Source organism: Pieris brassicae, chromosome 5, assembly GCF_905147105.1.
Source record: "Pieris brassicae chromosome 5, ilPieBrab1.1, whole genome shotgun sequence".
NCBI classification, from domain to species: domain Eukaryota; kingdom Metazoa; phylum Arthropoda; class Insecta; order Lepidoptera; family Pieridae; genus Pieris; species Pieris brassicae.
Window position 1 is genome coordinate 22,344,991 of NC_059669.1, and position 15,730 is coordinate 22,360,720.

The 15,730-nt window shown below is 34.6% G+C and overlaps 2 protein-coding genes across 11 annotated transcripts in view; both read right to left on the reverse strand.

The window, feature by feature from the left end:
- Nucleotides 1-672: 672 nt before the first annotated feature.
- LOC123709978 (ubiquitin carboxyl-terminal hydrolase calypso) lies at nt 673-4,589 on the reverse strand. Of its 3 annotated transcripts, none has more exons than XM_045661624.1 (9): nt 4,509-4,589; nt 4,035-4,429; nt 3,729-3,876; nt 3,389-3,572; nt 3,132-3,283; nt 2,791-2,976; nt 2,480-2,550; nt 1,930-2,139; nt 673-1,094 (listed from the first exon to the last, which is right to left on the reverse strand). In XM_045661624.1, the coding sequence occupies exons 2-9, from the start codon at nt 4,398-4,400 to the stop codon at nt 900-902; spliced, it is 1,512 nt and encodes a 503-aa protein (XP_045517580.1). In that variant the 5' UTR covers nt 4,401-4,429; nt 4,509-4,589; the 3' UTR covers nt 673-899. The 3 variants fall into 3 exon arrangements, with proteins under 3 accessions (XP_045517580.1, XP_045517581.1, XP_045517579.1); XM_045661625.1 differs by having other exon boundaries at nt 4,035-4,451; nt 4,509-4,552; XM_045661623.1 differs by having other exon boundaries at nt 4,035-4,583.
- A 3,419-nt stretch (nt 4,590-8,008) lies between these two features.
- LOC123709253 overlaps nt 8,009-15,730 on the reverse strand; it is a 38,563-nt gene continuing 30,841 nt past the window's right edge. For 7 of the 8 annotated variants that reach the window (XM_045660410.1, XM_045660412.1, XM_045660407.1 and 4 more), the window contains 2 exons: nt 10,194-10,435; nt 8,009-9,982 (listed from right to left, as the gene is read on the reverse strand). In XM_045660410.1, the coding sequence (XP_045516366.1) occupies nt 9,665-9,982; nt 10,194-10,435 (560 nt within the window). In that variant the 3' untranslated portion in view covers nt 8,009-9,664. Of the gene's footprint in view, nt 9,983-10,193; nt 10,436-11,766; nt 11,915-15,730 lie in introns of those variants that run through there. The other variant, XM_045660414.1, reaches the window with a different exon arrangement.

The window sequence follows — 15,730 nt, forward strand, 5'->3', positions numbered from 1 at the left end:
TATTCGCTATGAACGAATTTAGAAGAGAGTGCCTACGTCTGGCTATGCTCTCGGGGTGTAACTCCCATGATTTAGTTATTCGCTATGAACGAATTTAGAAGAGAGTGCCTACGTCTGGCTATGCTCTCGGGGTGTAACTCCCATGATTTAGTTATTCGCTATGAACGAATTTAGAAGAGAGTGCCTGCGTCGGGCTATACTCTCGGGACGTAACTCCGACGATTTGGGAAATCGTCACGCTTATAAGTGATCGATATGTACGAACCTTGGCACGTACATAGGGATCATCACGCTTATAATTCTAAGATAGCCTGAGTGAGCAAAATGTACAGGCTTGGCTCGTACACATACGATACACTAAAGCTTCATAGTGAACATTTGTTTAGCAGCAATGTGCTGGCAACACTGCGTGTGGATAACCTATATTGATTTAAACAAAATTTCCAATAACATTGTTGCCGCTCACTAACAATTTTGATCAACCGTTGCTGAACAGATGTTTACCATGAATACGAAGCTTTAGATGTGAAAGTCCAGAAGCGCTTCGTGTATTACAAAGCACGGACATGCTCAGTTTAACATTCACGTATTTCGGATCAAATAATTGGAGGCGGGTTCACCTTTTCATCACACACCTTCGAACAAAGCTGTGTGTTAATAAAATACTGTAAATTATTGGGTATACTTTTAATACAACGGTACATAGAATGCTACGTACGACAAATCTGCAAGAATCTCATACGAATGTAATCGATGCATTGTTAATCACAAAATAAAGTGGCTTCATTTCGAATTCTGCTAGTCAGGCTCTATTACTCTTAAAAATCACACGAATCATCCGACCGATGATCTCGGAAGCTGGAAGGAATCTAGAGGCTCGCTCGTATCCTCCATGAAAACTATTTCCTAGTCCGAGGGCGTGGTCTCGGGCGCGCCCGTGGGCGGGGCCTCGGTCGTCTGCGTCGGACTCTCGGAGACCGACCTCGTTCCAGCTGGGCGCTCACCAGTTCCCCGAGAACGCCCCTCTCCGCCAGCATTGAGAGGAACGTACAGATGAATTCGTCGTAGTTGTGGGTTCGACGGCAGTCGTCGACCTGAACATTTTCAATTAACATAAAGACCACAAGAAATCGTATGGAAAGTCATCAATTTAGTTATAAGCGACAATAGTGTGAAGGCAAAGTATTTGAAATATTAGTTATAAGCGACAATAGGGTGAAGGCAAAGTATTAGAAATATTAGTTGTAAGCGACAATAGTGTGAAGGCAAAGTATTTGAAATATTAGTTATAAGCGACAATAGGGTGAAGGCAAAGTATTAGAAATATTAGTTGTAAGCGACAATAGTGTGAAGGCAAAGTATTTGAAATATTAGTTATAAGCGACAATAGGGTGAAGGCAAAGTATTAGAAATATTAGTTGTAAGCGACAATAGTGTGAAGGCAAAGTATTTGAAATATTAGTTGTAAGCGACAATAGTGTGAAGGCAAAGTATTTGAAATATTAGTTGTAAGCGACAATAGTGTGAAGGCAAAGTATTTGAAATATTAGTTATAAGCGACAATAGGGTGAAGGCAAAGTATTTGAAATATTAGTTGTAAGCGACAATAGTGTGAAGGCAAAGTATTTGAAATATTAGTTGTAAGCGACAATAGTGTGAAGGCAAAGTATTTGAAATATTAGTTGTAAGCGACAATAGTGTGAAGGCAAAGTATTTGAAATATTAGTTATAAGCGACAATAGGGTGAAGGCAAAGTATTAGAAATATTAGTTGTAAGCGACAATAGTGTGAAGGCAAAGTATTTGAAATATTAGTTGTAAGCGACAATAGTGTGAAGGCAAAGTATTTGAAATATTAGTTGTAAGCGACAATAGTGTGAAGGCAAAGTATTTGAAATATTAGTTATGAGGCGGAATGGATGTTAAATACCTTATACATATCCCGCTTATCATTCTCGTCGTTCAGAGCCAGCTGACACGACTGCATCTCGGAGACGATGCTGTTTAGGAACATGTTGAGCTCCGAGTGACTGAACAAAAGCTTCCGGAATCTGTAGGGCTGTTCTGGTGAAACCTCACAGCAAAGGATTATCGGTTTGTTATTACTGCGGATGAGAGCCGTTGTTGATGTTGGATGGAGCTGAAAATTTGGATTATTAAAAATCTGTAACGTTCTAAAATAATAATTCAATAATAACAAAAAAGATTTGTGCTCGTAAATATATATATAATAATTATATTATTCGCCTATAAGTTATATAAAAAAAGGTTGAAGACAACATTTTTGTTCATTGGAGAAAGGAGAAATGTATATAATGTCCAGGTAAACAGAGCTCAGGAGCTGGATGGAGTTCCTGTGTTCTCTTCCAGGGCATTTTTATCCAGATATATATATATATATATATATATATATATATCTATATATTATCTACAGGTCCAAGTCTATTAAAGCATATTTTTATAATACATTTTCAACTTACGTTTGTTAATATTTGATTTTCACCATTAATTGTGAAAAACTTCATGTTTACATTTTGTTCCACAGGTTCAGCTAAAAATTAATTATGAAAACAATTCTTACACAAATTTAATTATTTTAATAAAAACATATTTCTAAGCCTAAGTCCAAAATAAATGTAATTTGAATGCAGATGAACTAATATTATTAAATTTACATAAATTGTCATTATATTCCAAGTGAAATTAAAAAAAAAACAGGAAAAGTACTTCAAATCTATTGTAAAAATAATATTTAAATAGCATAGTATGTTGGTTGATGAAACATGATTACCTAAGCTTATACTTTTATCCTGTTGAGGTTTATCAACAACCCCAATTTCAATAATAATGGGCTGTGTGAAATCAATATCAAAGGACGGAGCCTCCATTGCATCTAAGGCATTTATTATTGCATCCTCAGAAACTTGTAGACCGTTTTCATTTGATGAATCCTCTTTGTCTGGAGATATTGACTCTTCTGAAATTGTTTAAACATTCATTTTAAAATAGAATTGCAGCACTAGAATTGCTTTGAGAGTATCCATGTATTCATGCGACACACCAAAGAAATAAAATATTTATATAGTAAACTTTTCAAGTCAATTTAATGAATCAGTGTAAAGTTTTATTTACCATTATAATCCCTAGGTTTAGTTAGTAAATGCCTTAAGTGTTTTCCAATCTTTGATATAGCTTCTTTTATCCTTTTTTGATTCATCTCAAGTGCGCCTAATTTCTGAGTCAGGGCAATTCTTCTATCTGGCACAACAGCCATAAGATTAAATCTGTAATTTTTAATATTACATATTTTTAATATTACATATATTGCAACATTAAATAAAATACCACTGAGTCAGGTATATTGTTATATAATGAAATTAATTTTTTACCTTATATCATGAACTTGTTCACCAGCATCTCGCCCTAATCTTTCAACCATCACTCGTCTAAACTTCTCTGTCCAGTCCTCATCAGCTGCCCAAGGTCCGTGATCCATAGGGTATGGTTTTAAGCCGTCAAGCTCAAACAAATGGCCATTTATTGGCACAAAGCTTACAAAATGGTAAGCTTCTCCTTTAATGACAAGAAGAAAATAAATATCTTTAGATAATCTAAAAATCTATAGTCTAAGTTACAATTATATATTATCAATTATAAGACCTTTTAGGACATAATTCTGTAGATAGTAACACCAGTCAAGCAAGACTTATTTTATTGATAATTATATACCTGTAAATCTTCCTGTTGAAACTCCAGCATTTTTATCAGTTTTCTTACGTGCCAATGGAATAGAGTGAGAATTGTGAGCACATGCTAGTTCTGGAGTGTTTCCTATTGCCCAACCTTTATTTTCTGGGTTCATGCCAATGGTGTGGTGCTTGAAAAAACAATGATATTGTATAGAGATAGTGAATGCATGAGATAATAAAAAATTAATTTCAATGACTGTTTCCTCAATAAGAAGCTAATAAGAAAACTTATTCGGTGAATAAAAGAAAAGTAAAGTATATATATATATTCCATTTATTCGCCTACCTTTAATCTACTCAAAGTTTCTCCTAAATGTAAGTTTGGACAGTTTAATAATATTGACAAGAGAGCATGTGATGCACAACTGTTGGGAACCATTTGTTGAGCAAAGAATATGTTATTAATGGTTTCTTCATCGCGGACAAAGCTTTCAATTTGTTCCACAAACTTTCGCCGAGATCGACGTTCCTCTATCCATCGGAACAGGAATATAAATCCATATACAGGACTTTCTAAGGGTTTGTGTAAATCATAAATTTCTTCAACTTGTACTCCTTTTACACCAAAATCCTCTAGTAACAATGTAAATAAGCCAGGATCACTTTCTAGCTCCAACCATCCTTCCGTGAGGCTGTTCAATTCTACCGGCATTATTGCAAAGTTTATTTTGACTATTGCTCCTATAATATATAATATGTATAACTTTAAATGCTAAATCTAATCATTTATACTTCTAATTTTGTTCAATAAATAACTAACTTATCTAGGCTTTAACTTGAACTTATATCTTAAAAATAAATATGAACCTTCAGTTCTTGTTTTTATATAGAAATTAGGAATAATTGAAATCACACAGAGTAAGAAGGCGTAAGACTTATTAGAAATTATGACATATGACAAGCGATTCTAACCTCTTTGACAGTTCTGTTTAAAATACGACACTAATTACACAGACCGACTTGATTTTTGGTGTTTTGTATTAGATAATTGTCTTCAGCTAATAAGGGTACGCTGATTCTGTATATACTCGTAATATTGGTTTCAGCCCATCACGTCAGGATTTTTCACAAAATTAAAGAAACCTTGTGAGATATTTTGTGGTAGAGTAACGCAGCACCTTATGGATATTTCCTAATTTGCATTAAAATTGTCTTTTAAATAAACATACTATATATGGCGATTTACCGTCTGCTAAAGGACCTACCATACCTCACCAGGAATACCCCCCTCCGCCCCTTTCTTCACACCATTCCCAACAGCAATATTCAGGCGAAAGTTCAAACGAATAAACCGATGTAGACGAATTCAATTCTGATATCTGGCCAAATCATTGATTGATTGCTTAATGTTGATCTAAATGATTTAGTGAGAGACTATTGAAGGATGCTGCAAAAATCTTAGGCTCACGATTGATAGATAAAAATCGGTTGGATCGGGAAACCACATTTTCATGGTATAAGCATCGTGAAAAAGAGTTTGCGGAAAATTTCTTTCTTTATTCTTGTCACTGTGACCACGCACGCTGTAAAACACGCGAAACGTCGGAAAAATTATGTAAATGATTATAAGTTTATAATAATAATACATACTTTCAATCCGTTTAAAAAGTGTTTTCTTAAAAATATTCCTGAAGTACGTGGGGTACGAAAATGTTTAGAACTGGCCAGTTAGAAAAATAATTTTTGGTAATGAAAACTTTTTTTTTCACTTTTAGAACTCTTGTTAACTTAATATAGTATATTGCATTTATTTGTCATTTGTTTTTGTGAATTGGCGGCAAATCTAAAACTCTTGTTACACGTGAAAATATGTCTAACGCGAGAAAATTGTCGGTCAATGATTTATTATGACTTTTGTTGAGGGCATACTCAAGCTATGATTGCACTATTTTCAATTGGTTTAACGAGTTTAAGCGTGGTCGTAGCAATTTCAATGATGATCCGCGTGAGGAACGTCCTTTAACAGCGACTACTAAAGATAACATCAGTGCTGTGCGACGCATGATAGAGGAAGATATGAGAGTGACCTATCAACAGATACGGGCAAGTCTAGGCATTGGTATCAAGGTCAAAAAATATTACACGAACGAGGCGGCAGGAAGCTTTGTACCAGATGGATTCCCATACTTTAACCGATTACCAGAAACACCTAGTTTCGCCAAATGTTGGATAATTTTAAACGGTGACTCAAATGCTGTATTTGACATCGTCACAGGTGATGAAAGTTGGATATATTGCTAGGAACCCGAAACCAAAAGACAATCAGCTCAGTGTTTCCTTTCGAGTATCGGCCAACTACGGTAAATACAGGAAGATTTCAAGGAAAAAAAGATGATCCTCATTCTTTGGTCGGAAAGGTCATTTCGCGACAGTTGTGTTAGAAGGACAGTTACTGCAGACTGCTATGTCAATCACCTGTTGTCTTGGAAAAAATTCGACAGCAGCGCTCTCGAAACAGGATCCTGCTTCACCACGACAATGCTTCAGCCCACTCTGCAAAACGGACGGTTGAATATTTGACTATGGCAGGTGTCAGCCTGATAATGAGTCATCAGTCATAATAAGTCACGAGACTTTCATTTATTTCCAAGAACTAAAGATAAATTCGAGGAATTTGCTTTACGAGCCCGGAAGCGTACCTACATAAATGCCATAAAAGAGACCCCTAAGGAAGAATGGGCCCACTCCTTTTTTCAGTGGTTCCATCGAATGCGACGATGTGTACAGAGGAACGGAGATTACTTCGAAAAACAATAAAAGTATTGGCAACATTCTACATTAAGCCGTTTCTCATTCTCTAAACATTTTCAGTGTTACCTATGAAACTGGGAGCGATTAAAAAAAAAACCAAAATTCAAAATCATTTATTCATATATAGGTAAGACGTCAATTTTACATTTACTGCCAGTTCTTAAATCAAGGGCGGAGAATTGAAGAGAAGAACTGACAATAAACTCTCCGCCACTCTTTTTAATCGCCAGGTTTTTAACAACGTTTGTAAGGAGTTGCTACCATTACACCATGTTCCACATGACATGTTAAGTAATTAATAATAATATAATTAATTAAACACAAATGCCTCGGTGCCTGTTGCTCACTTAATATCTTGAGCTGTTGCTAAATAAAATAATGTAAGTATAGCTAATATTGTTGTAGGGAATGCAATCGAGATCGTGAATTCGAGATCCCGCGGGATTAGAAATACCAATCCGGCGGGATCCCGAAATTTTCGGGATCTCGTATAGTTAAAAAAAATAATTCACGTGACTGAATACGATGAAAACTGCATGTTTTGTGATAGTGTATATATGTAAATAAAATATTATTTGAAATAAACAAAAGCCTTTATCCTTTAATATTACGAACTAGACAACTAACAATTTTAATTACATGAACATAATCAAAACAAAAGTAGGTATAGCTCAAGGAGATTAAAATTGGTGATTTTGAATGTAACTTCTAAAAAAAGAGTATCTTCTAAAGTGTCTCAAGAATGCTATCTGCTAACCGGCATCTAATGTCCATTGCAATGTACCCTATGTATTGTTCAATGTCGCGTGAAGCGTCCCGAGCTGATGTGTGTAGAATCGCTGACCATTGCAGCCCAATCCCGTCAATCTCGAATGGGATCTCGTCATATTATGCTTCGGGATTGATCCCGAAAAATTACACGGGATCAGGATTGCATTCCCTAAATTTGTTGGCAACTCTGTGGAAACTTCAAAATAATATCAAAGCTTTTGGGTGAGCAGTCGGGAATCACGAAGTATCCATGTTTTTTGTGCGAGTTTACATGATGATAAGAAAGAATGGCCACATTTAGCAAGTATTAATTAAGCGTTCTGTAAAATATGATGATAGATTCATGATGATTATTATTATAACATGCTATATAGAGGGAAATTTAACTCAATTTTTTTTAAACTTATACTAACACAACTAATTCTAATATTAAGGAATGTAACCTTTAACCTTCCGACTCCCGGAACCAACATTTGGTTCCGTGAGCCTCTTCACAGGATGTGTTCTACTTTGGCTTCTGCTACTCCTCTACTGCTTTATTTAAGAACAGGTTTTTATTATGGCTACTAGTATGTTTGTCGTTCTCCTGATTTATAAAATTAAACAGTGAAACTTTTGTGGATATAGTATATATAATTTTATGTTTTACTTTTAGAGATGTATCTGTTTTGTTTCCCAAATGAATAAATAAATAATGTTTATGTATATAGGATAAGGAAAAAAAATTAAAAAACTTGATTTGTACTTTCTGAACAACATTTATTTTGTATGTACACTCAAATTTCGTATAATGTACAAATAATAAATGCACAACTTCAGCATTGAAACGTTTCAGAGAAACCGGATAGGTACACTAAAAATTAATCATCATCAAGCTGTAATAAAAGTGGGTGTAAATAGTATTGGTCCCAATCTAAATTCTTTAATCGCTACTTTACAATAGTTATGGCAATGTGTCTTTTGTAAATAGGAAATCATTACATAGAAGACATAAAAAAGCATTAGGTAAAAGGAATACAAATTAATACGCTAAAATTTAGGAATTCGAATCACACATCTTTGGCTATTCGACATTAAACCAACCGCCGTCACGGAATATTCAGCAAATAGATAAAGCACAAACTCCGAGGTACCATTTATTTGATAAGACAAACAGAAGAACAGGCAGGTAACACTAGTAAATTAGATATAAAGTGATATTGCAATAGATGTAAATAGTGCTCAGCCGATAAACGCATTAACTGCGCACCTATAAACGTGATATTATAAAACGTTATTACTAAAATAATAAAATCGATACGAACAATGTCAAGCAAATAGGTAATTTTGAGTTGTGCAATGAAAACCTGTACAAATACAATATGCTTGTGATAACGTTAATTGTTTTAATATAGTCATTAATTGAAGACTAGAATCGAAATTAAAGTGAACAATTTCTTTAATCTACGCTTACGTCTAATGATTATGTTTATTGCCTTCGTTTAAACTATTCGCTCATAGACAACGTCAACGTCTCCTCGTTTCTCCATTTAGAAAAAAAACGATTGCGAACGAACTGTTGAAAATAGTTAAATTATACAACTATTAACATATCACAAGTGAATTTTGAAGATTCCCGTGGCGAATACGAAATCGCAAATAAAGCAATTTCTCATGGATTACACAACACCGTTATCGAATGATTGGTAACGCTTCACTATGAATAATATTGCATTTAAATGCAATTTAGCACATTTCGAATGCGTGTCGAGTTACCCTGCCTCGTTTTGCCTAGTCAAGTTTACGTCGCTGACACGTACGTGTCTCTAGTGTTAATCACAATATTTACACAATTTCGTCCACTTTCTTATTGAGCAAATTAGTTATTTTAGTGCCAATTTGTATTATTTTCAGACGATTGAAAACCTTCTAATAGACTTCCTCGCGATGGCCGAATACCAGGTGAAATTTCTTAAAAGGTTTGCTTTCGTAAACACGTTAGATACATTTTTATGGGAGACGCTAAGACATGGCACATTAACAAAAGTCTGCATCTTTAGTCCGTTAGTTATAAAATCGAGGGTTAGGCAAGAACGGTCACGGATGGCGCAACGTCTGAGTCTAAGGAGATGCTGTCACACGTAACAATAACTGGAAATCGTAACATCGAAATTTTATTATACAAAAAAATAAATACAAATTTCTTAGTAGGTAAATAGCCTAGTATTATATACAGCAGGTAGGTAAATTAAGTTAATAACCATTAACGAATATCACATAAGTACGCATCAATCTCAACATTTAACGTGGATTTGTATAATAAATTAAAACCGCAACGTTTCAACTATTCGCCGCTTAAATCCGCGACTCACATGTACAGCTCACAGACAGCAGTAGATTTAACTTACGCGCCTTTCATCTGATGGCGGGCGGGGGGTTCGGAGCCCTGTATGGGGGCGGGGGCGTCTTGGGGACCTGGCCGTGGGTCAGCGGCACCCCTGCGGGGGCGACGGGGTAGTGTACCTCTTCCAGTTGGCCAGGGATGACGGGTGCCTCCGGGGCCGGGCGGTGGGGCTCCACGCGACTGCTGCTCGCCGGGAGCAAGCGCGCCGGGTTAAGCTTGATCGCATCGTCGTAAGTGGGCGGAGCCCCGGCGACCGTGTCGTAATCTGGCGGTTTCTGCTGCATCGTCTCCTCGTCCGGCATCGATATCACATGGATTGGGTCGTCAATCTGTAATAGTGGTGAAATTTATTATTGTCTGGAGATACCGTTATCAGTTGTCAAGAATGCTTTAATGCGTTAAGTCAAGATGATATTACAATCTTTATTTACATATTTCTCTTCAAGATCACCTACTGTAGGTACCTATTTAATTTTTATAGTATTTGAATATTAAAATTTCGTATGGAACATAACTACGGCAGAGGCAACGTGTACTCACTTGATGGGTATCAGGCGAAGCGCGGTCGTTCTGTGGTTGCCGGGCGGGGGACTGCAGCCAGCAGCACATGGCGGCGCAGATGAGCAGAGCTCCCGCGACGATGCAGGCCACGCCCACATAGCGCACCGGCTCAGCGTAGTCTTCGGCCAATCCCAACCAATTAATCAGGGCCCCCGCGCACAGCAAAACCATGCCATATCTGTACGGGCGTTGTGACTGTCTTCCTTCGTCTAGGGACATCCCTGGAAATGGTCAACGCTCAAATGAGTACCGATTATCGCAAACTTAGAATTGTCTTCATGTAAGGCACATGGGAAAATTGTTTAGTACAGTATACGCGGCTAACACTATACTAGTGACGCATATGATGGCGTATGTAGAAGCTTATGTCATAAGTCATAGCTCATAACAATAATAAGCATTGACTTGACAAGATTATAAAGAATCCGTACAAAAAAGCCGATTAAATAATTTTACCATACCAATAACTATGTCAATATACTTAAAATTCTAATAAATAAACCTTATCTAAATGATTATAAATTTCGCGCATTTTCTGTAACCCGGTTTAGTAATCGAAAATAGTTTAGTGGAACAAGTGAATAAACTAACATTAAAACCAAGAAAATGTTGGTCATGTTTCTCGTTACCGTGTTAAGTTTCGTCGTAACGGCACTATAATTTTATACTTCAAACTGATCCAACACGAAAGTAGAGAAAGTTACAACGCCGTGAGGATTTAAGAAAAGATTTCGCTAACGCGGCTTTTATGAAAATATAATGGAAGGATATTTAAAATCGCTTTAGACTTACGAGGTCAGGTGCAGACAATGGATTCTCAGGAGATGTAGGTCAAGTTTGAAGTGTGTCGCTTCACGCATAACCGCAAATTGTGTAAATAAAACAAAATGTGGCTATGAATAGATGACTTCAATTTTTTCTGTTTAATGAATTTTTCACGGATCGCTAAGATTGAACAAAACAATCATATGTTGATCTATTATCAATTTTTTTTTATTCAATCAATAAGTTCGCGGTATTTAAACATTCTCTATTCATTATACAACATTTAACTAAATGGTATATAATAAATAGAGGATGCATATTAATAATCTAATCAGCGTACCTATATGAAGTAGAGACGCACAGATCAGAATTATAAATAAAAAAATATTTAGAAAATTATTATAGTATCTAAATCAGGGATGACAAAAAAAAACTTACTATAATCCATGCTCAACCTGTATGAGTCTTCAAAACCTATTGGTAATATTGTCCACGCCATTTGTTTTTACTTTATTATATTAATATATCTCCGATTCTTTTAAAATACGTCTTAAATGGTCAACAATAAGAATGATACAGTAATATTTTATCATAAGACAAAATCAGGAGATAAAGGTGGATTTTTTTATGTCAGATTGGGATTATGACGATTAGGAAAAATTACAATTCATTCGAGAAGCTAAATATAACTCAAGATAGAACAAAAATAGTGTCCCAGTATTTCATAAGTACTTCACAATACTTATGATTTAACCGATTAGGATAAGAAAACAACAATTAAACAAACCTGTATGACGTTCATATTGATGCATCGATTAGATAAGCCACAAGTGCCGATAACAAAGCGATTATTTACAAATACTATTTATTTAGTTATATCACTTATTAATCACAATAATGCTACGGACTGGAGTCATGGTGGTCGACTAAATTAGTATATGCTTGGTAACTTTGCAAGTGGCACTTGTAAGTCGTCCCCAGCCCACACATCGGAGGCACTCCGCACTCATAACGTGCTTGAGGTGCTTCCTTCTCAACCAATAACATTCTGTTTTGCTAACGCGATAATATTCGGTAACTGGATTAACCTACAACGTAAAGTGGCGATATAACTATATATAGTAAATCTTGTTTAAATATTTCATAGAATATGCAGGTTGGCTGGAGATGGCAGATGGAAGGGTTCCAGCAGGCATCAAAAACCAGCGTACAAATTTTTAAATTTTATTAAGACCTCCGGTAGTATTGTTGTCTATTATACCTTGCACATGAGCACATGTAGTTTTAGTCGGAATTGTTTAATTGTTTAGTTGTACAAGAGACAAGTGTCAAATTTGAAATAGGTACTCAATATAAATTATTTTTATATTTGCATCCAATCAATAATAGAAAATTACTTGTAATTTAATTTTATAAAAATATTACTATTATTAATTAAGACAAAAAAAATAACCTAAATACGTCGTAGTAAAATTTAAAAGATACTTATCATGGTATCATATCATATACGGTCACGCTTTTGAAGTATCTGGAATATAACCTACGGCAATCCTATTTAAAAAGTGAAAAGAAAAAAAAAAGTTTTTATGTAACAGTATGGCTAGACTAGTTATATTACCAAGTACTGAATAATCTTAAACACACCTGTTTCTATATTTATAGGAAGCAGTGGAATTCGACTACTATTGATTTAATCCCACAAATATCTAACATATGCCGCAGTTTGACATACATTCATAATATATATAATATAGATAGATATTGGAGATAATTATTATGTAGTCAAACCGCACTTACAGTTAATATTTTGGTAAAAAGTAAATCGAACATAATTTCATAGCTATATATATATATCATTCGAAATATAACAAACGACTCTGTAAATAAATAGTACTAAGAGAGGATCGTTGTCTAGACCAATATAAGAACTGTGAATGAATTCAGTTCATTAATATTCTCATACTTAATATTTGAGTTTTGCTTCATAGTAACATTATTTATAATAATACAATACAAGACACAATACGCATCTAAAACATACATACAATTGTTTCTCTTATTAAAATTCATTTAAAGAACTAAATCTGAATGCCCAACACGTAACCAGCGCCACCTATCAGTAAAGTTAAACACAAAAGCTTACTGAGCTTACTGAGCTGCAAACACAGAATGTTTTCTGTAGAAATTATAAATAAATCCAATTTCGTTTGATGAAGACACTGCAATTCAATTTCAATTGGTATCACCAGCTAGATGTTTATTAGGCATCCTTTATTCCCAATACAAACAATTAAAAGTTCATCGGCATATGACGATCGAGCCAGGATGCGGGTTTCCTGTTCCTTTAACATATGTCTCACAGGGCATGGTGTCAACTGTTATTACCCCATATATATAATACCCCATATATACAAAAAAACTATATTGCCTTTAAAATTCCTATTTAAATACGTCTGATTTTACGCTAAACGCATAAGAAGTTGTGTTCCTTAATCACACAATTGGAGTGGATTTCCAAACTTTATATCTGGAGACTGCTTGGTCCAATTAAGTACAATAAAAGATCTGCCAATTAGGAGAGCGGTGCGGATGCAGATACGGCCAATTGATGAGAACAATGGTTTTTGCACAAATTAGTTATGGTGTGAACATCAACGTTGGGGAAGTGAACCGGTGTTACCGGTCTGTTGTTCCCGCCATGCTCACCGCCATGACCGCTTGGTATATTCTTTTATTTTACTAAACTATGTTTAAAAAATTAGGAACTCCAGAGCCTCACCAAATTGAAGTCTGTGCCTATGACAGCTATAGTATGGGTACAGAAAATACGACGTTATTAAAATATTCCTCAGATCAATATAACAATCATTTGACCTTTACAATTTGTATCCACATTCAAATCGACCGAATGATAAGTTTCATCCGTTGCAAAAACTTTAAACATTTATCGTATCAAAAATAAAAATGTTCTAAATTTAATAATGATGTTCGTAAAAGTAGCAATATCAAAGACTACAAACTTCATCTAGAATCTAGAATTAATGGTTTGACAGCTCATGAAACAACATTCATTGTTTTTTTTCGTTTCTGTTCTTGAATAAGCAAGCGATACACACAAACAATGTTATTAATAGTTAAATATTATGCGACAACTACAAATGATTTCAAGCATACCGGTTTAGCACCTATACGGATATAAATTTAGCATATCGTGTGGATTTTTGTTTGGTACATAGGATTTTCCTTGAGGAAATCGACGAACACACATTTGCTTTAAATGCGCTTAACAATCGATTATTGGGCCATATTCGTACCTGTTGAATATAATAAAAGTGGTGCAATCGCTGTCTTCCTGTTTCATCGGATCAGTGGACAGTCATTGACCTGACTATTGTACAGACATGGAAAAAAAATCAATTTTATAACTTTTTGCCACTTTACATTTTGAATTGGTCTAAATATACCAGATTGTGCAATATCACGCAACAAATTCGAATTAAACTGGTTCATTTAAAATCGTAATCCGTAGAAATGTCAGTAAAAAAAGTCTAAAAATTATGATTAAAGAGACGAATTAATAATTAATTACTATGAATATACTTAATAAATAACTATTTTTTTATCAAAGGAGAATCACTATTTAGATATACATATAATGACTAAGATAAGGACTAGATAATAGGAGAAAAAAGTAATCCATAATAATACTTCACTTACATACTATCTATAAAAGTACCTATACGGGGAAAACCGTAGTTATCTAACACAATAAAGTTTATGATTTAATGTAGACATTTCTTGTTGACATCTTAATACTGCAAATATGAAGTTTATCACTCTTTTATCTAACTGATGAATTGTGTTATAGTAACGAAGAAGAGTCATAAGCCATTTCGTATGGAAAAAAAGGATAACATTTGTTAGTTATAAAAACAAATGCTCATAGCTAAGATTGTTACTTCCATACATTGGTTTCGACCGAAAAGTCCATCTTTTACAGACAGATATTAGCAATTAATCTCCCGTAATTAAGTTTCTAGAGATATTTCGCGTATACTGAGCAATAGTACTATAAAACATAGCCTTTATATGTTTGAATATACCTAATTACTATACTTATCAAAGATTAATCAGACGTAAGAGCAATTGTTTAATGAGACAAATTTAAGGTTCATTAGCTAATCAATCCTTGTATACATTTTATGATCACCAATAAATTATTTAGGAACGCTTACACTTAATAAAATTAAGAAAAAACTTGTGTATGTCCATACGTGTCTCCATTGCATTTCGTGATTTATCTACAAACAAGACCTGACACAATAATAACAAGAATTGGTAGGTCGCAGGTCTATTGATTTTTTAGCTATCATTTATCGCACAATGAGTTAAAATACAAGTTAAATTTTATGTAGACAATTAATTGTTATTATTATTTGGTCAGCGACTAGCTTTAAGCATAAGAACCTTACCTAACAACCGTTGCTTAGTTACAAATACAGGAGCTTTTTGTTTGACAGAGCTAAAAAACTAATGTTACAGGTCTGATATTCCATTTCATGTTATAGTAAATAGTAGATTTCTCTATATACCCAGGAATTATGGTAATTAGCTGTTGGATTACCTAACAGTAGAAGCGGGATAATTTTAGGCACCTCGTTATAACTGTTCACAAACAGTGCATAGTTGAATTTTAACGGTCAATTAAGCAAGCTAATCAATGACTTACACTGACTTCAGAACATAAGTAA

Excerpts from the sequence above, each read along its gene's own strand:
- LOC123709978 (XM_045661624.1), bottom strand. The coding sequence starts at position 4,400 with ATGCCGGTAGAATTGAACAGCCTCACGGAAGGATGGTTGGAGCTAGAA. Across the intron at positions 2,551-2,790 it reads GGATAAAAGTATAAGCTTAG|CTGAACCTGTGGAACAAAAT; the intron begins GTAATCATGTTT and ends ATTAATTTTTAG. Across the intron at positions 1,095-1,929 it reads ATAAGCGGGATATGTATAAG|GTCGACGACTGCCGTCGAAC; the intron begins GTATTTAACATC and ends GAAAATGTTCAG.